Raw genomic sequence first — 20,989 nt, 5'->3', positions numbered from 1 at the left:
CTGATAAAAACAAAACGCAATTAGGGTTAGGATAACTCAGAGATAGTGAACACAATGAATAATAGAGTGAATGACTACTGAATATACAATGCTCATGCAGCAAACACACTATGCAATGAATACTGAGCCTCAAACTCTCGTATCTTTGGGATCAGGGCAAAGGTTATGAGCTGGAGAGTGTGGTGTACTCCAAACAGATCCCGAATTGCAGCAAGGCAGCCTCCATGTGTCGAACGCCAGCAAACACAGCCAAATGAGACTGGATCTGATGCAAACGGGCAGTAAGGAGAGAGAAAGCCTAAAAACCTACGTAATTGAGAGAGAAAAACTATAGCAAGCTGATGATGACGTGACACCCTAACAAAAGCAAAAATGTAGGCATGACAACGTGGTAGGCTGATGGAAGCAAAAACGCAAGTATGATGATGTGGCAGTCTGTACAACAGTGGTCGATCACAAACACAATAGTTCAACAATTTACCAGTTGTAGGCAATGTGTCTAATCAGCAAATTTTTTTAATCATTTTATTTAATATAAATTCAAAAAATAACAAAAAACAAATATGAAGTGCTAAAAATTAAGTATTGATATCTCTTTTTTACCCTCTATTTTCTTTTCAATCACATTCTATTTACTATAAAAATTAATGAACTTACCCGAAAATTGCTTACATGCCATGATACGAATGAGGTGTCCAAATCGATATAAAATGCGCAATGGAGACTCCAAACAGGCACCAGACAAATATAGACAGCAATGGGCAGCTTGAGATGAGATGCCCTCCGCAAACAAGAGTGTTGGATTGCATGCCTATTTATAGAAACTTTGGGGCATTCAAATTAGGGTTTTTCATGTGGGACACTATAACTCTCTAAGATCGTGTTTCTTTTTAAAATAGGAAGGTTTCTTCATTAATTAAGCATGTTTTGGGGTTGTTTAAGTCAGGCTAATGCATTTTAGCTCAACATCCTCTCTCAGGCCCAAAACTGGCCCATGAGAAATAAACCCTTGTAATTTATTTTCTTTTTATCCCAAGGCATCCGACCCCAAAGCCGCCAAGGCATCCGACAAAGGGTATGCGTCGACTGTCCAATGAATTACCAAGACTACACAAGCAATGGTTATCTTACCAAGGGAGCCTACGTGATCACCCCAGAGAGGCCAAGGTATCGGACCAAGGATGCTCATCAGCTACCCAAGGGTCTACCAAGTCCTACAAAGACAGATGGAATCAACAATGGACCTTTTTTTTCTTTTTTTCTTTTGAAGGCTTTATTCTAGATTGTCACAAGTTTCAACATTAAGTGAGGGTTTCATATTACTATTCATCCCATTGAGTCAGTGTGCCCCGAAGTACGAAAAATAAGAATGGATAGCCCCACTACCTTCATAAAGCAAATAAAACGAATCCCACACACTACTAGGATAAGTGTCTAGGGATTCCTAATGGTGTGTATGTGCCAATAATATGAAAAATATGTGGGGAGAAAAGTAATACATCGTGTGAGCAAGCAAGACAAGCAAAGCCAACATGCAAGCATAGAAAAAAATTGCCCTTTGAAGACTATCATGTGCAATGCCAAGAGTATGGTGGATCCAGAGTCAACCACTCCAAGGGTGACCAAAAAGGGATAAATGTGCACAAATACATGTTTACATGAGCAAAATGCCAATGCATGGGGTAATGCAAAGGGAGATACAAGTTTTCATGCTCATGCAAAATGCGATGCAAGGGTGTCACTTGGACAATGTCCTCGCAGGACAATTGTGCACTTGCCCAAGCGCCCTTTTTCAATCATGTCATCCTAACAATGCGGATGAATGTACAAATATCCATAATGTACAATATAAAAGGTATGAAACAAAATCTAGAAATATCATCACTGTCACTAGCAAAAGAAGAAGCTGCCCCTTCTCAGCGTGGAAGGAAAAACTATAGATCACCCTCTCTTACCATCGAATAATGGAAGGAGAAGGTCCCCAAAATGTTGATGTTGATGGGAAAAAAAGATAGCACTTAAAGAAGAAGAGTGAGATACATGTCTAGCTGAAAACCTGGAACATGAATAGCCTCCAAGATGGCCTCCGAAGAGGCAATGACATGGAAAAGAAGCACTAAAAGATGTAACCATGGAAAGGAGTGTCAAACAATCAAAGGCTTCACTAGGTAGTAGATCCTGTATGTGACATTAAAGTGATATTTAATGTTATATCTAACGTCGTGTCTAGATCGCGTGCTGAATTTTGGTTCGAGCCCATCATAAAGCGCATCAACGGACCTGACGCCTTGTTCCCCTTTCCGCAGGCTGGCCCTCCAGTTGCGTGAAACTGACATTATTTTCTGGTTCTTTTGTGACCAGTCGACTGCACATTCTGGAATTTCTCTCACCAGCCCCGACTGCACTTGCATCACAAGTACAAGCTCAGTAGAGAACAAGTTCAGGAAAGGCGCATTGATGGCCTGCGTGATCATTAAGAAGGGGGCTGAATACTAGTTGTTTCTGCAAAGAAGCTCCATTTCCTGCGTGATCGACTTTGTTCGGAAGATAAAATTTCTTCCTTACTCTTCGGGTTTATTTACAAACCAGCAACAACTGCCCGCCATTAAAACCAGGGAAGTACTTTACTTTGTATGCAAATTTCTTATCTTTGCTTTTCAATTCGAGTTTATTAATGGCAGAAAACGGGAAAGAGAGAGTAATGGAAGGTTCTAGTTCTGGGGACCACCCTATGGTAGATCCCCATGAATCGGAAATGCAAGAGGAACAATGGGAAGAATTTTTTGCTACACGAGAACAATTTGATGATCTTACTACTCGTGTACAGGCTCAGGGGGTTCAAATGGAATTTCTAACTCGAACACTCACTGAAATAAAATCTCAATTAACTTTATTGTTAGAAAGAGATAAAAATAAGATAGAAACCTCGGATGTCCCATCTTCATCGAAAGATTTAGATGTGACTATGCGAGATCCTAAGGAACCCCACCACAAATTGAGGGATAATCTAGTTCTAAAGGATATGAAACCCCCTCAGTTTCACGGGGAGGAAAAAGATAGAAATAAAGATACAATCTTTAATCTCCTCCAAAAATGGGAAGATTTACATAAACTTAAAAATACCCCACCACATCTCCAAGCACTGGAGGCTAGTTTAACTTTGGGGCCCAAAGCATATAAGTGGTGGCGAACTTTAAAGGAGGCAAATAAAATACCTGAAACTTGGGCTCAATTTGAATCCGTCTTTTTAAAAGAATCCTGAAAATGAAATGGAAAGAAATTGGGAAGATTGGGATTATGTCAGACAAAAGGGAAGACCCCTGCTGACATATTTGGAGGAATATCGTGAGATAATCCTAAAAAATTTTGAAAGGAATAGATGAATTTCAAAAGACAAGAGGATTCATTAGGGGACTAGATAAAGCCTGCAAAAAGGAAGTAAAAAGAAGTTCACCTAAGACGCTGGAAGAGGCAATTAAATTTGCATTGATCAATGAAGATAGTATGTGTCCAGGTACTCTCACTAGTCTCACTGATACGGAGCCCAAGTCTAAGGAATTGGAAACCTCAAAATTTGTGGGCAAATTTAAAAGGAAAATGCCATTTTTTAAGGGTAAAAAACAACCTTTTGAAAAGAAACCATATGTGAGGCCAAAGTTAAGTCCTAATGACTTTGATAAGGCCAAAAAAGAAAAGTTGTGTTTCAACTGCCTATCCCCTAACCATGCTGCTTGGAATTGCCCTCAAAAGAAAAAGGGGGAAGACAAAGGAAGGGATAAGGACAAGGGCAAGGGAAAAGAAAAACAAATCCATGTAGTGCAGACCTTAGAATTAAAGGGGCATGAAAGGTATAAATCTTTAGAGGTCCTGCACATGGATGTACAACACAAGTGTTGTATGTCAACTTCTATGTGGCAACCTACTTTTGGGCCACATGATTTACTTAGAGTACATGGATTGATAGCTGGAAAGAGAGTTAGAGTCATGATTGATGACTTTGCTACACATAATTTTATAAATTATGCACTTGTCAAAAAATTGAAACTTCCCCAACAAAAGAGTGGGCATCAATATATTGTTCGTATGATGCAAGGCCGAGACAATAAAATATGGGATACAATGGTATCCAATTTGGAAATTGAGATTCAAGGATATAAAGATAAACTTGATTTCCAAATTATGAACATGGAAAGAGCTGATATTGCTCTAGGGAGGGAGTGGCTATGGGGATTGGAACCATCCTTAAAACGTAGTTACCATCATATTACACTGGAATTTGAAAGGGATGGTAAGACTTTTGTTATTCAAGGTGAACATGAAGTATCTGATAATCCTTTGCTGTGTTCTATTGAAGTTCAGAAGCTGAAAAAGACGGAAGTTTGTGAAGTATATATGTTATGGCCTCTTCCTGTACAGAACACTTTTACTTTCTATAATATAAAGCAACAATTTTCTTATGTTTGCGAATGTTAATAATGAATTAAGTACTTTGTTAGATGATTTTAAAGATCTGTTTCCTTCTGATTTACCAAGTGGCCTTCCACCAGATAGGGGTGATATAAATCACCCAATTGATACAAATAAGGATACACACCCTATTTCTAAACCACCGTATAGGTTAAGTGAAACACAACATCAAGAAGTTGAAAGACAAATTAAGGATTACCTTGATAAAGGGTTTATACAACCAAGTAATTCACCTTGGGCTTCACCAATTTTATTAGTAAAGAAAAAAGATGGTTCTATGCGACTTTGTGTTGACTATAGAGCACTTAATAAAATAACGGTGAAGAATAAATTTCCTATGCCTAGAATGGAAGATCTTTTTGATCAGTTGCAAGGGGCAAAATTCTTCACAAAGATAGATTTAAGATCAGGCTATCACCAAGTAAGAATTAAGGCACAAGATGTTCCCAAGACAGCATTTCGTACTAGATACGGGCATTATGATTTTTTGGTGATGCCTTTTGGCCTCACTAATGCACCAGCTACCTTTATGAAGCTGATGAATAGTGTTTTACGGCCCTATCTAGGACATTTTGTAGTAGTCTTCTTGGATGATATCTTGATCTTTAGTAAATCAAGAGAAGAACATTTGGAACACTTACGATTAGTATTCCAACTGTTAAGAACACATTCTCTTTATGCGAAGAAAACTAAATGTGAATTCTTTGCACAAGAGATCAAATATTTGGGGCATATTATCTCGAAAGAGGGAATCAACATGGATCCAGAAAAAGTAAGGGCAATTATTGAATGGCCATCTCCAAGGAACCTAGAAGAGCTGCAGATCTTCGTAGGTTTATCTGGATTTTATCGTAGATTCATTCGAGATTATGCCAAAATAGCTATTCCAATGACTGACCAACTTAAAGGGAAAGGAAAGAGCTTTAATTAGGGAACAGACCAAAATGAAAGTTTTCAAAAACTTAAGGTAGCTATTGCTACAGCTCCAGTATTATTAATTGTGGATCCCAATAAACCATTTGTGGTTGAAGCTGATGCCAGTAATAAGGCGATAGGCGCGGTCTTATTACAAGAAGGTCGACCAATTGCTTTTGAAAGCAAGAAATTAGACCGTGCAAAACAGAATTATTCTATTTATGAGAGGGAGCTATATGCAATAGTACATGCAATGAAGAAATGGAGGCACTATCTGTACGGTGTCAAACTTTTGATTTTATCGGATCATGAAAGCATTAAGTGGCTTAATGATCAACCGGATTTACACGGGCGTAAAGCCAGATGGGCCGAACTCCTCCAAGAGTTCGACTATGAGATAAGATATAGAAAAGGAAAGTATAATATAGTAGCTGATGCACTCCGCAGAATGCCCATCATTAATGAATTGAGTTTTACTCAGTTCACTTCCAACTTGCTTGAATCCTTAAAAGGAAAATGCCAAGTTGATCCGGCATATTCCAACATATGGGAAGCAATAAAAAATGGGGATCCAAATGAAAGTGCTTCTACTGAGGAAGGAATATCTGAGGATGTTCAACAAGGAAATGGAGCATCAGGGGTTGCTCAAACTGGATTCAAGTGGAAGAATTTTACCATTGATAATGGTTATTTACTCTACAAGGGTAGGGTATGTGTCCCGAAAGATATAGAAATAAGGCACCAGATACTCTTTGAGTGTCATGATACCCCTAGCGCCAGACATCCAGGAGTTAATAAGACTTATAGTCTTATTAAAAGGCAGTTCTATTGGCCTAGAATGAATGAGGACGTCCTTGACTATGTGGTCAAATGTAATAAATGCCAGGTTAATAAAGCTGAAAGATTAAAAATGGGAGGACTTCTCCATCCACTAGAGATTCCTTCGGGAAAATGGGAGAGTATCTCCATGGACTTTATTGTTGCTTTACCCAGAACACAGAGAGGGCACGACTCTGTGTGGGTGATTGTGGATAGGTTAACCAAAATGGCTAGGTTCATTCCAACTTCAACTAATGTTAAAACACCACAATTGGCTAGATTGTTCGTAGAGAACATATACCGATTGTATGGCCTTCCGGCAAATATAGTTTCTGATCGGGATAGAAAATTTGATAGCCAATTTTGGCGTGCGGTATTTAGGAAATTGGATACTAAACTTAGCATGAGTACGGCGGATCACCTACAAACTGATGGGCAAACTGAAAGGGTTAACCAAATCCTTGAAGATATGCTTAGGGCATATGTAAGTAAAAGGCAAACTAATTGGGAAGAGTATCTACCGATAGCAGAGTTTGCATATAATAGTGCCAAGTACTCTTCCACTGGATATAGTCCATTTATGTTAATGTATGGATTTCAACCCAGAGCTCCTTTTGCAGTAGGACTGCATAAGGAAAAGGTTCAGGCAGCTAAAGACTTTTTGGAGGATATGAATAATATGTTAAAATTTGCTCAAGAAAATATTAAAAAGGCTCAAAATCGAGCTAGAGCATATACAGATCCTCACCGAAGAGACATCTCCTTTGAAGAAGGAGAATTGGTCTATCTTAAGGTGCCTGAACAAACTAAAACTATGAAAAAGGGACAATGTCCAAAGCTTTCACCAAGGTATTGTGGTCCTTTCATAATACTTAAAAAGATGGGAGAATTGGCTTACAAGCTCCAACTACCTGCTGATAGTAAAATACATCCAGTTTTTCATGTAAGTAAATTAAGGAAGAAGCTGGGTGATTTGGATAATCTAATCTTAAATGATGATATTGAGGAGCTATTAAATGACCAATCTAATCCACATGAACCAGAAAGAATATTAAATGTTCGTAATAGACGAACAAGGAACACTATTTATCAAGAATGTTTGGTTAAGTGGAAAGATTGTTCAGAAGAAAGCTCAACATGGGAGCGAGTAAGTACTTTAAAGAAAAGGTTTCCCAATTTACAGTTAGACCTTCCAAGTATCGTTTTCGAGGACGAAACCGATTCTTAAGGGGAAGGAAATGTGACACTGTAGAAGCAAGCGCCACCAAAAGATGCAACGATGGGAAGAAGTGCCGAACAATCCAAGGCTTCGCTAGGTGATAGATCCTATAGATGCAAATATCGACCTGCAAAAGGAAGCAACAACAACTACATAAGATCATTAGACATATAAACCTTGACTTCAATGGAAAATGCAGGTGAGTGCTATGGACAAATATGAATGGAACTCCCACTATCAAAAGGTAGACACACTACAAAGATGGATGAGAATTATAATGTATATGTGATTGAGAGCATATGTGAGAGAGAGATTGAGAAAATATAATCAATTTTCTATGTATTTGTCCCGTTTTCTTGGTGTTATCTAGAGAGCTCCATGTTTTGGTGTACAACTGGGAAATTTTTTTGAAAACATGGAATCTAGAGCATGGCAACTATGGTGGCTCATAGACATAGACTAGATTCATGTAGACACTCACATGACAGAGGCCAAGAGACTTGACTCAAGAATAGAGAACAAGCAGCAAGTACACTATACTGAAGAATAAACTGACAATAACATTGCATTCATCTCATATGAAAATGACAAGCAAATACAATGATATATAGAACTAGGGAGGTGCAGTCTTTCTTCTCTATGCCTATGGGATTCAATTGCCTGCATGTCCTTAGCCCAGGACTGTCTCATACAAAGAGGCTATGATAGGTGTGATTGCAAATCTCAACACCCCTCCTCAATCACAACCAGAAGTACAAAGTGTGTAGGGGCTTTAGTGAAAGCAACGCCTGCAAAGTGTGGGCACACCATAAACATGGAAAAACACCAGAGGCTGTCGCAGAAAAGGCTAACTATGGATACCACAAACATGGTGGACATCCAAAGGCTGTAGCAGGGGCCTCACAAAGTGTACAGAGACTATAATACAAGGCTACATGAGGAGTTTACAAGCTTATGATAAAGGCATTTGGGATTAAGGCATTACAAGGCTAAAACAATCTATTAGAGTAGGCATAAGGACCAATGAGGCTTGTCCTTCTCCTGGTGATCTTCTTCTTCTTCTTCCTTTGCTCTATGGTCTTCTTCTTCTTTCACTGCAGCAAGATAGGCCTTCTAGGACCTCTTTCTGGCGTAGCAGAACTTCTCGGTGTGTCCGGTCCTTTTACAAAAATCATAGAAAAGCTGGTCCTTATTTCCTTTGTACCTGTTGCCAACATATAACACTTGTTCATCTCTAGAGGTGCTTGGTTCTCCTTAGTTTTCAGCTTCTTTTCCTACTCTAACAATGATGCTTGGATATCAACAAGCTTAGGGTTTGGCATATTGATTAAGGTTGTTGATACATTATTATATTCAAGAGGCAAAATTTTAAACAGAACACCAATACAAACATCTTCTTCCATTTTAATGTTGATTCCTGCAAGTTGGGTTAGAAGTCCTTCCATGTAATTTAGATGTGTGGCAAGTGGTGTGCTGGACTTCATGTCAAGCCTAAAAAATTCAATCAAGAGACCATACTTTGATGAATTAGATTGTGCACCAAACAAGGTGTCCAGTCTCTTCCATGTATCATGTAAGGTCACACAATTATCCACATGGTGGATACAGCTATCGTCTAGCTCTAGTTTGATAATGGCATGAGCCTTATCATCAAACTTTTTCCAAGTGACTGCAAGATCCGCCTCACGAGGCTTCTTTTCTTTGCCACTTGTGATGGCCCAAAGAACCTTCTTCATTAGGATAAGCTTGATACGGGTCTACCAGGTGTGAAACCAACCCCTTTGAACCTAACAATTGGAGAGTCTTTTCCCATGTTGGAGTTGCAAAGGCAGTAGCAAATCAGCTCCAAGAATTCTCAGTTTTTTGCTCAAAGGTTGATCTTGAGTGTGCACAAGTGTCAAGAGACACTAGATGAGTAGTATCCAGAGATACTAGTTATGACAAATTGAGTGTTGCTTGCTTTGTTGGAATTGAGATCTTTAAGAACCTTCAAAAATCTGCTTCAAAAAATTGCTCCAAATCTTCCAAATCCCCTCCTTGATTTGATGCTGGTCTGGTTTGGTGGTAGACTCAAGTGACAAGGTAAAAATGAAGTTTGAGAAGGACTATGCTTCAAAAGATTTGTAAGAAAAATCTCCAAAATCTTCCCTCCTCAATGGTTTGAGGATAAATCTTGCTGGAGTCTTCAGTGGCCCAACAAATCAGAGTGACACAATCTTAATCCAAGTGGTAGGAGAGAGAAAATGAAGAGAAAAAGCTTGAGTAATCTTGGCTATGATGGACCTGAGTTTAGGCTTTCTAGCCATCTGATTAATCAGTTCATGCAGCTCGACCAGGAGATTATTTCGGGATCTCTCTAGTGGGGACAAGCCTATAGGGTAAGCTACAAATCCCCCATATCAGCAAGACGAATTGCGCTGTGTGCAGGACACGACGGCTGTACGACCAGCAGACCGGCAACTCATGGATAGAAACTACGATTTCTTGCAATGCTGCGTTGTTGAGTGTTGCGCCTTGAGTCAAAGGACAGATCCTTAGAAGAAAGCGTGTAGAGATAATGCATCTATTGCAAGATCCAAGAGCTCAATCAGAGCTATGTGCTGTTTGGCTATGGCTGCCATGGAAAGTTGATGAACATAGTGGATAGAAACTACGATTTCTTGCAATGCTGCGTTGTTGAGTGTTGCGCCTTGAGTCAAAGGACAGATCCTTAGAAGAAAGCGTGTAGAGATAATGCATCTATTGCAAGATCCAAGAGCTCAATCAGAGCTATGTGCTGTTTGGCTATGGCTGCCATGGAAAGTTGATGAACATAGAGTTGAGAAATGAGGTCATTAGTTAGCCTTGAGTTGGACAATGATGGAGAAGAGCTTAAAGAGCAAAGAGAGGACCTGAGACATGCTAAGCCATGCTCAGTTGCGCTCTGATACCATGTGAAAACACGGGATCTAGAGCATGGCAGCTATGGTGGCTAATAGACATAGACTAGATTCATATAGACACTAACATGACAGAGACCAAGAGACTTGACTCAAGAACAAAGAACAAGCAGCAAGTACACTATACTGAAGAACAAACTGACAATGACATTGCATTCATCTCATATGAAAATGACAAGCAAGAACAATGATATATAAAACTAGGGAGGTGCAGCCTTTCTTCTCTATGCCTATGGGATTCAATTGCCTGCATGTCCTTAGCTCACGACAGCCTCATACAAAGAGGCTATGATAGGTGTGATTGCAAATCTCAACAAAAATGCCATTAACGAGTACCTACAGGAGGCTGAAAATGAAAAAAATGGCACAGTCAAAGAGGAAGAGAAGCGTGGAAGATTGTAAGATTCCAAGTACGACAAAGAATTGGTACAATTCATAGGTGAAGCTGTTAGCAGTCATGTTTGTCATGCCTTGTCATCTCCTGCCTGTGAGCCTCAGTCTGAGTCAGACGAGGACATTAGGAGCTCTGACATGTCTGTCATGTGTTATGATGGGGGAGGCTAGTCACTCTCGACTGGCTGTCTTAGGATGTGCATTTCTTTTTGGCCTCTTTTAGTGGGCAGCCACTAGCTGCCCGGCCACTTTTTGGTCACTGTTGTGGAGCGCCCATTTTAGGGCATTTTTAGGGTTTGCGCCCATTTTAGGGTTAGGGTTAGGGTTTGTCCTTTTGCCTATTTATAGGCAGCCCCCCTCCCCACTTGATCACTTGTCTTCTTGCAGATTCCAACACTCCTCCTCCTCCGCGATGGTGCTGCCATCATCATCAGCCTGATCTGGTCCCCTCACTGACATTGTGGGCTGCGTGCAGGGACTGATCAGTCTCCTTCCGCCTTCCCGTTTATATTCAGCATTCATTTCAGTCAGTGCAGATTTCTCTTCCTTATTTTCTGCTTTCTCTCTCTCTCTCCCTCCGTGTTCATATTCCCTCTTCCGCAGCGCACTCTCACATGGTATCAAAGCCGAAGGAGAGTACACGGAGCTGAGATCTACGCGGGAGAACACCCACAACCTTGTGTTTGCTGGTCAAGACGTCTCCAACAGCTGAGGCGTCACCTTCTGCACCATCTCCTTGATCAAGGCGCCCTATTTTGGTGTCAACCTACTTGCGTTTGCTGCTCACGTCATCCCCAAATTTGCGTTTTCAGCCTGGGCGGCCCTCCTTTAGCTGGGCGACACTCTACCAAGCTGCGTTTTCAGCTTCTGTGGCTGCATTCAACCTCTGGCGGCACTCCTCCAAGCTGGTGACCTCATCTCTATTTGCGTTTTGAGGCATGAGGTAAGACGTTTGCCCACCGGATATCTCTCAAAAAGAAGTTGCGGCTGCTCGCTATTGATGATAGTCCTTCCATGAAGGACCACATCAACAGATTACAGGATATGAGGGATGAGCTTGCATCCCTCGGTCGGACGATATCTTCTGAAGACATGGCTATGATTCTCTTGACTCAGCTACCATCGCCTCGGTTTGATGTCTTCTACACCAGCCTTTTTACATCGAGGACCAGTGAGAAGCTTCTATGGGAGGAGCTATCCCCGCTTGTCTTGGAGCATGACGAGCGACTCAAAGAGGTCAGTGCTAGTGGATCCGACTCCACTAGAGCCTTTGTTGCAGGTTCGAGAGGATAGAAGAAGAAGAAGAAGTCAAAGGCTACGAAGAAGGACAGTTCTTCAGGCTCTGACTTAGATTCAAAGAGACCGAAGTGCCCACACTGTGGGAAAGGGACACATCCCGAGAAGAAATGTTGAAAGAAGTACCCTCACCTTCGTCCGGGAGCGAAGGGTGGATCTACATCAGAGCCTTCTTCTACCTCTACACCAGCTGTTACCCATGAGTCAATGTTCCTTCATATCCATGCTTTGGAGGAGGATCCTTCTTCCGTGGCTGCAGTGTCTTCTGCGCAGCCTTGGTTAGTGGACAGCGGTGCTTCAAGTCATATGACTCAAGTGAAGAGGAAGAAAAACCATGAGCAATGGGTCTACCTTGCTGTCCGGTGTGGAGGGGGAGGCGTGAGTACCTGCACCAAATGGACTCAAGACGGGAGTCTTGGGTAGAATGCCCTTAGCCTTTAAGCAACACTCGTCATCAAAGTGATCAATCTTTTGGCAATGTTGACAATACCAATTTTTCTTTGGCACATTCTACCACTCGAGTTTGAGTTTTGATAGGGAAGTTCCTTGTGACTCACTAGCTTGGTTTGGATTTGGATGTTGATTGGAAGGTGGAGTTTGCTTGTCATTTTTTTACTGCCCCTTCTGAGAAGATGTAACAAAGGCTCCCTCTATGGAGGATGTCCCATGAAACTGATCAAATAGCTGAGCATAACATAGTAGCGAATTCTCAAATTCATAGAATGTGGGCATCTGAGGATGTGAGATCACCTGCTGCACAAAACGGAAATATTTCCACGACAGCTTATTAAGGAACAATGTAACCTGATACTAGGGGATATAGGGATCCCAATGGTTGAGAACTTAGCAAGTAAACACCAATACTCAACTAGCTTGACTTTCAAGTCATCCTTATAAGTGATGGTGAAGGTTTGAAGCTCATGATCTAAGTTGATGCGATGAGTCCGATCCTACGCCACATAGCGGTCAATGGGATGGGCCCAATGCTCAAAGGCAAGGTCAAAGTGGTGGAGCTATGAGTGAACCTCTCATTGGAGATCGCGAGATAAGGTGACCTAGCCTATTGAATGTACAAACAAATCCTGACAAAATAAAGTGCAACATGAAAGCATATTGACAAGAAGAGATACAATTACTAACACAGAAAAACATAAAAAACCTAGGCCCAACACACATGGATCTAATACCCAAAGCCAAGGCCAAAAATAGGTGTCCCCCAAGGGGATAGCACTCCAAAACTACCATGACTCAAGAAGGAGACCTTGCATCAACTCAACAATGGCTATGGCATTTCTACTTTTCCAAAAGTGACAAACCTCATATGAAAAACAACAGGGGTCAAGTTGAGATTCTTGTCCAAGGACAAGTTCCCACAAACCTTGGGAATCCAATACATGCCTCATCAAATTGGACCAAGTGGTAAATTTCGACACGTTAAAAAGAGTCTTGTCTAAAACAGCATGCTTGACAAATGAAGATGAATGGAAAGCTAGTGGGGGTTGATGAGTGGTGTCGAATATGGAGGTGGATAAGGTGGATTTGGTGGATTTGGTGGAGGGGGGTAGACAAAAATAGGTTGTGAGTGTCCAAAGGGTGCCGATTGATGCGGAGGCATGGGAACATGAATGTCTCCATAAGGTGCTGATGGGGGAGATGGAGACACCAAGACACGTAAGCCCTATCCAAATATTGGCTAGGAATTGGAAGAATGACTAATTGGAGCCACTAGGTAAGGCCACGAAGACAAATTGTTGTATCAACTGGGGAACACTTACACATGTTTGGAATGCACTTCCAAAGGGATACCCAAAAAGTGTTGGGAGGGAATGCTCAGCGTCCATCATGGGTACACTGCCCGGATAAGGGAAAGGAGGTGTCCTAAAGGTTGTGCCTAAGTGTGGAAAACCCCCAAAGGTGTTGTGTGGTGGAACATGTGATGCACTTAATGGAGGCTTAAAAGAAGGTGCAGCAGAATATGAGGGTGGGATGGATGGAAGCTCAAAAGGATTTGTGATAGGTGTGGAAATGGGAAATAAAGTGGATTTCTTTTGTCCATTAAATGCATTAAATTGAAAAGATGATTGTGATGTGGATGTGGATACACCTACTCCAATTTTGACCGCTAGAAACAAAATCATGTGAAGGAAAAGGAGGTGAAGGGATACTTATAGCTTCTACATTCAATTGAATATGTTCTTTTGAGTTCAAAAAGAAAATTTGTCTTCTTCATTGCTCATAAACCAGAAATTATTGTAGATAGTCCCTTCATTAGAGAATCTCCCAACCCTTGAGAAAAAGAGGAATCAACATGAATATATGTGTTCATACCTGAAGGCTGACACTAGAGTAAAGATGAATGATGGAAGTGGTATATAGTCCGTACCAATTTCCACTTGCAAATGGTCAGTTTGTGGTGGAGATTTTGTCTTTCCTGCATGGTCAGTCTTACCATCAATTTGCTACTAAGCTCTATGAATGAGAATGAGATTATACTTTGCAGTTGAAATCTCATATGGTCGGTAGACTCCACGGTAGTCTGAAGTCTCTGCATGCATGCAAGCTCTATCAGAGGCAACCTAGGAGGCCCACTTCTACTTGTTTCTGGACATGTTTGGTTATGGAGACTGAAGCGGTATGGAAGTGTTTAAAGTCATCTAGCCCTTCCATTGTTCCTACTTCTGCAGATGAGCTTTCCAATCAAAGTCCTAGATATCTCAAAAAGAACTTGGCTCTAATATCATGTGAAGAAACGCTCTGAACACAGAAAACACAAAACCAATCATACGACAAAGCACAAACTAATAAACACAAAACACAGTTAGGATTAGGGTAACTCAAAGACAGTGAACATAATGAATACTGGAGTGAATGACTACTGAATATACAATGTTCATGCAGCAAACACACTATGCGGTACATATTGAACCTCGAACTTTTGTATCCCTTGAATCAAGGAAGAGATTATGAGCTAGAGAGTGTGTTGTACTCGAAACGGATTTTAAATCGCAACAAGGTAGCCTCCGTGTGTCGAACACCAATAAACACAGCACAGAAGTCTAGATCTGATGTAGACGCGCAATGAGGAGAGAGAGAGAGAGAGAGAGAGAGAGACTAAAAACCCAGGTACCTAAAAAGAGAGAAAAACTGCAGTAAGTTGATGATGACGTGGCAGCCTGATGGCAACAAAAATGCAGGCATGACGGCGTGGTAGGCTAACGGCAACAAAAGCGCAGTTATGATGATGTGGCAGTTCATACAAGAGTCGTAGATCACAAATGCACTAGTTCTACAGTTCGCCAACTATAGACGATGTGGCTGATCAATAAACGCAACGGAAATCGATGTAAAGTGTGCGATGGAGATTGGAGACTAGCGCCAAACCGATGTAGATAATAGGCAGCTTTAGATGAGATGTCCTCCACAAATGGGGTGTGTGCAGCAAAGCTAAAGGGACTGAAACTTACCAAAAGAGATTGAGGGAGAGTGGTGGGTTGCATGACTATTTATACAAATTTTGGGGCACTCAAATTAGGGTTTTGCATGTGGAACACAGTAAAACTCTAGGATCACGTTTCTTTTTAAAATAAGAAGGTTTCTTTCTTAATTAAGCGTGTTTTCGGATTGTTTAAGTCAAGCTATACATTTTTAGCTCAATAAAACTCGTGTTCCAAATTGTAAGTGAGATAAGTTTATATAATCATGTCTTGAATTCAATCTTATGGCTAATATTAGTTTGGGGCATGCCTATTTATAGAAAGTTTAGGACACCCAAATTAGGGTTTTGCATGTCGGACACCATAACTCTCTATGATCACATTTGTTTTTTTAAAAAGAAGGTTTCTTCATTAATTAAGTGTGTTTTGGGGCTATTTAAGTCAAGCTATACATTTTTAGCTCAACAAAAATTCGTGTTTCAAATTGTAGGTGAGACAAGTTTATATAAGCATGTCCTAAATTCAATCTTATAGCTAACATTAGTTGGTGAGCTAAGAGCCAAATAAGCCTCTAATAAAAGATCAAGATCCACAAAATTCAATTTTGTACATAACAAGATTTCCATTGTAACATAGAAAGCTATACAAGTGGGAGAGCTAACATGTCATAACATGAGATGAGAAATCTGTAAGTTCAACAAATACATGCATCATCAGAAAGAAAGAAAGAAAGATATATTAACGTCTACATAATGCCCTATGAGACAAAATCCAGAGTACGACCATGTGTAATGTCATCTCATCAGTGAAGGAAAAGATAACATTACAAATAATGGGTGGCCTATGAAACAATACTAAAAATAACTCTATGATGGGACTATACTAGGGTTGAACCATGTATAGTGTTGTTCCATCGATAGAAAAGAAAAAGGAAAGGAAAGGAGAACCAGATCTGATAGAACCATGTACAAAAGTGTGGTGGGGACGATGGGCTGTAGCTAATCTCAAGATCTGCACATGATCTCAGCTATGATGTAGTCCCTAGCTGCTTCACTAATATGCCTAGTGGTGAATCTACGGTGTCTCGTGATAATGGCTCTAATCCGATTGTGGTGTGGCCTCCTCGGACGTGGTCCTGGTAGACGGGGTCGACTTACTTGATGAAGGGAAATGGCTCTATCCAATGTGACTCCACGGTGTGGCCTGTAAGGTGTCTGGCAGGGTGGCTCTATCTCTGCTAGGCTGGTAGTGTCAGTAGGGTCGGCTCTGTAGAAGAAATCTGTCACAGTTCTCTGTGTGTGTCCCTCCAGGTGAGCTCGCCTCCTATCTTGCAGTAGTGCAGTTTGGCGCCTCTCGAGCTCCAGCAGGAAGAGACCTGGGCATCTCTGGTCCTCGTACTCCATGACACGACAAAGGGATCCAAATCCATCACGGAAGAGGCAGTGGTACCGTCCTCGTATGTCATAGTATACTGTGCATCTGCATATGTATGGCTCCTCTGTCCTTAGGCTCTCGACCACAAAGCTGGCACGTTCTATCCTCTACTAGGCTATTTGTCCATCTGTCTGTCTCCATCTGAAGCCTATGCGAGGAGATGCGAATCTGTCCGATAGCAACCCGTATGCTATGGGAGAGATGGGTGTCCATATATGCTGGCCGAATAGTGAAACCATCATCAGAGAGACACAATAAATGACTCCTGTAGAACTCTATCCTTGATCCTAGAGGAAGTGGTGGATGGATCCATATCCTTGATGTCTCAATCCTCAAGATATCAGCTCTGATCACCTGGTTTAACTCTGATCGGTTGAGAGAAAGTGTAGGGCAGTCAAGGCTATAATCCAAAGGTGGAAGACAGTTAATATCCAAACCATGTAGGCTCATCCAAATAGTCATCTGTGAAAACCAACAATTCTTCTCGCCTCCTGCTGCTAGTTGTCTAGATGAGATTAGTGCCAATCTAGAGTATCTATGGCGTGGAAGTTCCCATAGTCTGTGCCAAAAGGTCACTGCCCTGAAGAGTGCCTCCGTAACTATAGGTGCTGCCCCTAGCTTTACTCTGACAATGGGATGTGGGGTGGAGGGCTTACTCCTAATCATACATGCTATCATCATGATCAATGGCCTTTCCATGCTATCCCAACCATCATAATAATCTCTCTCTACTCCAATCTGATCAGTGAGTGGGCTAAGACGCTTGTGGTACAAGCTGCAACCCCATACCTCTGCTCCATATAGTAATGCAGGTATGACTAGGGTGTCAAACAACCAGAGTTTAGTGCGGGGCTCCTGAACTGTATGTGAGCACATTGACTCTCAAGTGCCCCTAGTGCTACGTATCCACGTGCCAGACATGCCTCTGATGCCCCTCTCAACGAAAAACGTGGGCCAAACAAGGTGACTCCTAAAGCGACATATTTCCTCACATGCTCCAGTATGTCTCCCTCAAATGTGAACTGGTACATAGATCTAGTCACCCATCCTGCTAAAGTATTGAAAACCATGGTTTTGGTCTTCCCAAGGTTCACTGTGAGGTCTTTATCTCTATAGAAGTTGTGCAAAGCATCTAGATGGCACTGCAATCTCTCCAGTGAATCTGAAATGAGAACAATGTCGTCTGCATACAGTAATATAGGTATCAACACCCCTGCCAGACTGGCTCCAGCTCCTCCTCCTCGGTCTATGTAATCAGACACTTCATCTATATATAGACCAACAATATGGGTGAAAGTGGACATCCTTGTTTCACTCCTATGGTACTGTCAATCCTCTCTAATAGTCCCCCCAGGTGCTCGTACATGACCTATCACTGCCTCATATAATGCATAGACACCCAATCGTATACCCTCTGGTACTCCAATGTCCTGCAATCTCTGCATGATGCGTACACGAGGCACTGTATCAAAAGCTTTGTGAAAGTCTACAAAGCAACAATAGATCCTCTTGTCCCGGGTTCGACCCTCCTCGATAATGGCTCTTAAGTGTGAGAATATGGTCCAGCGTGGTATATCCTCGTCTGAAACCTGTCTGTCCTTGTGCTCTCTTGCCTTGCATTTCAGCCCACTCACTGAGTTCATGCTCCAATATAGATCCATATATCTTGGCCAGAGTATGACCGATCATGATAATCCTGTAGTTGCTAGGAATCAAGGGATCACCACTTTTAAATAGCGGAATTATAGTATTGTCTAACCAACTCATAGGGAAACCTTCACATACTGCTCGATTGAACATATGTGCTAATATGGGTGCTAATATGTCATAAGCATGTGAGAAATGTTCTGCTACTAGTCCATCTTCATCCTGTGCCCTCCCATTTTGTAATCTATAAATTGCATCCCTAGCCATTTTCCATGTGAAGAATGACCACTGTGTTGGCCTACAAGATTGTGGGGGCTGCATAGGTGGCTGTCCTAGCAGGTCATACAGCTGTCTCCCATAGTCAAGCCAAGCATCTGGTGATGTAATCTGTATGGGGGACTGTCTTTCATGAAACATCTTCCATGCGCTTTTGCTATCCCGCCCCAAAAATAGCTTATATATCTCTGCTTCTGCTTTCGCTAAGTAGTCATCGTTGGAAATGGAGAGCAAAAAGAAACATATATTAACGTCTACTAAAGACCAAATCGGCCTATGAGACATCGATGTACAAAGGAATATCCTAATGAAAATCCCATCTACATGTAAGTATAGACATCATTTTGTGGGCAAGCTCTCAATGGATACAAGTATGTCCATCTAGGATGTGAGGCTATATGCATGTGAGATACAATGATGCCATGAAGATCTAACACCATCTAGTCAATATAGGGGGATGTAAAATGCAACAACTGGATGGTGGCTCCTGAAACAAGCTCCTAAGTGGCTCCTAAGCTCCTAAGTGGCTCCTGGGGGCAAGTGCTAGCTCCATGGGCCAAATGAGAGAGAGAGAAAGAAAGAAACAAAGGTATATTAGCATCTGCTGAGGCCAAAATCGGCCTAGGAGACAAAACCGTGTACAATGCTAGTTGTCACTAGATATCAAAGTGTGACATGCTAAAAGATGGTACGTGATATACTATGAAAAGAAGCTAAGGTGATGTACACAAAGAAATAGTGCTCATATAGTTACGCCACCACAAAGAGCGCCTCTTACAGACCAAGGACAAAGGCACAGAACCACACACCAGCGCACACTCACAGAGTTCTACAGAGCATCAATGTGTGTGTGTGTGTGTGTGTGTGTGTGTGTGTGTGTGTGTGTGTGTGTGTGTGTGTGTGTGAGAGAGAGAGAGAGAGAGAATGCACACAAAGCTTGGCCAAGAATCGCAAGGCCATTTGTACAAAGGGACGCTTTTTTAATTCATCAATCTTCACAAGAAAAAGGGAGAAAGAACTCATCAAATAGCCAACCATGCCACACCATGAAAAAAGAAAGCATCTGGATGAATTAACCAGAACGAAATGGGTACAAGACAATACCCATCCTTCTAATCTCAAGCTATGCTCAAACACAAGCATAGATCTACCGAATCCTAACAGTACAAAACATGACATTGTTTCAAGACACGTTCAGAAAATAATTTCGCTGTTTAAGAAAGACAGGCAGCTCTTCTGCTTAACTGCAAAGCACAAGTATTTAAACACACATTAATATCTAGTAGGTTGATGAGATTTACCCCACCCAAGGGCTTTTTGTTCTGCTTGCTTCAGTTTCTTCTTTTTCTGCTTGTTCTGATCCTTTTTTATAAAAACCTCACCTGCAATGATCAAGAACACAATAAGAGATGTCCACTCGCTTGAAGTGTCCAAGAGAGTTCTTCCCGAGGGTATACTTGCTGAGCAAACACCAAAAATAATGGGGTGCATAACACCAACTTAAACAAACTACAATGAGATATTATTCTTTGCGCACACCAAACAAACTATCCAGTGGCTTGAAGTGTCAAGAAGAGTTGTTCCCTTGTGAGGGTATATGTGCTGAGCAAACATCAAAAAGAATGGTGTGCATAACACCAATTTGAATAAAGTACATTGAGATATCATTCTTTGCACACACTAAGCAAACTTACAAAGTGATTACCCTTCTGTTCGAATTTGGCATGGGAGACTGTCATAGGTTGCTTATCACCAGGACGAAATGGGACACCATCCAAAAGCTTGATAGCCAGGTCCACAGAAGGCTCCTGTGAACAGGTTTGCATTATCAAGAGGTTAAAATTTACACTTGATAAACCAAAAAACACTGAGCTCATGAGAACTTCACCTTCAAATAAGTTACAAGTGCATCTCCTTTAAGCCTGCCTGATTCCTTGTCAGTATACAGCTTGATTCTGAGCTTTTTGGTATCTGGGTCCTGCAAGAATCTTATAATAAGAAAACAGAATCTAAATGAATTCTAGATTAGGCTTGAAGTAGCATGCCCATTACTCCTTCAAGATCACTCTCCTGCTCTCATACTGTACCAATTCTTTTATTTCTGTCAATACACAAAATGGCAAAACGAAATTGTATTGCTCAGTGAATTT

At 41.3% G+C, this 20,989-nt stretch overlaps 1 protein-coding gene across 9 annotated transcripts in view; it reads right to left on the bottom strand.

Moving 5' to 3' along the window:
* The window catches only part of ELF9 (RNA binding (RRM/RBD/RNP motifs) family protein), an 80,612-nt gene that overhangs the window by 18,048 nt on the left and 41,575 nt on the right, over positions 1 to 20,989 (bottom strand). For all 9 annotated transcript variants that reach the window (XM_087662909.1, XM_087662913.1, XM_087662908.1 and 6 more), the window contains 3 exons: positions 20,728 to 20,817; positions 20,545 to 20,647; positions 20,141 to 20,221 (listed from right to left, as the gene is read on the bottom strand). In XM_087662909.1, coding sequence (XP_087519035.1) covers positions 20,141 to 20,221; positions 20,545 to 20,647; positions 20,728 to 20,817 — 274 coding nt within the window. The remainder of the gene's footprint in view (positions 1 to 20,140; positions 20,222 to 20,544; positions 20,648 to 20,727; positions 20,818 to 20,989) is intronic.

Source organism: Lygodium microphyllum, chromosome 22, assembly GCF_053477565.2.
Source record: "Lygodium microphyllum isolate KBCC chromosome 22, Lygodium_microphyllum_v1.1.10, whole genome shotgun sequence".
Lineage (NCBI taxonomy): Eukaryota > Viridiplantae > Streptophyta > Polypodiopsida > Schizaeales > Lygodiaceae > Lygodium > Lygodium microphyllum.
Note: the sequence above shows the minus strand (reverse complement) of the source record. Positions and strands in the feature narration are given on the sequence as shown.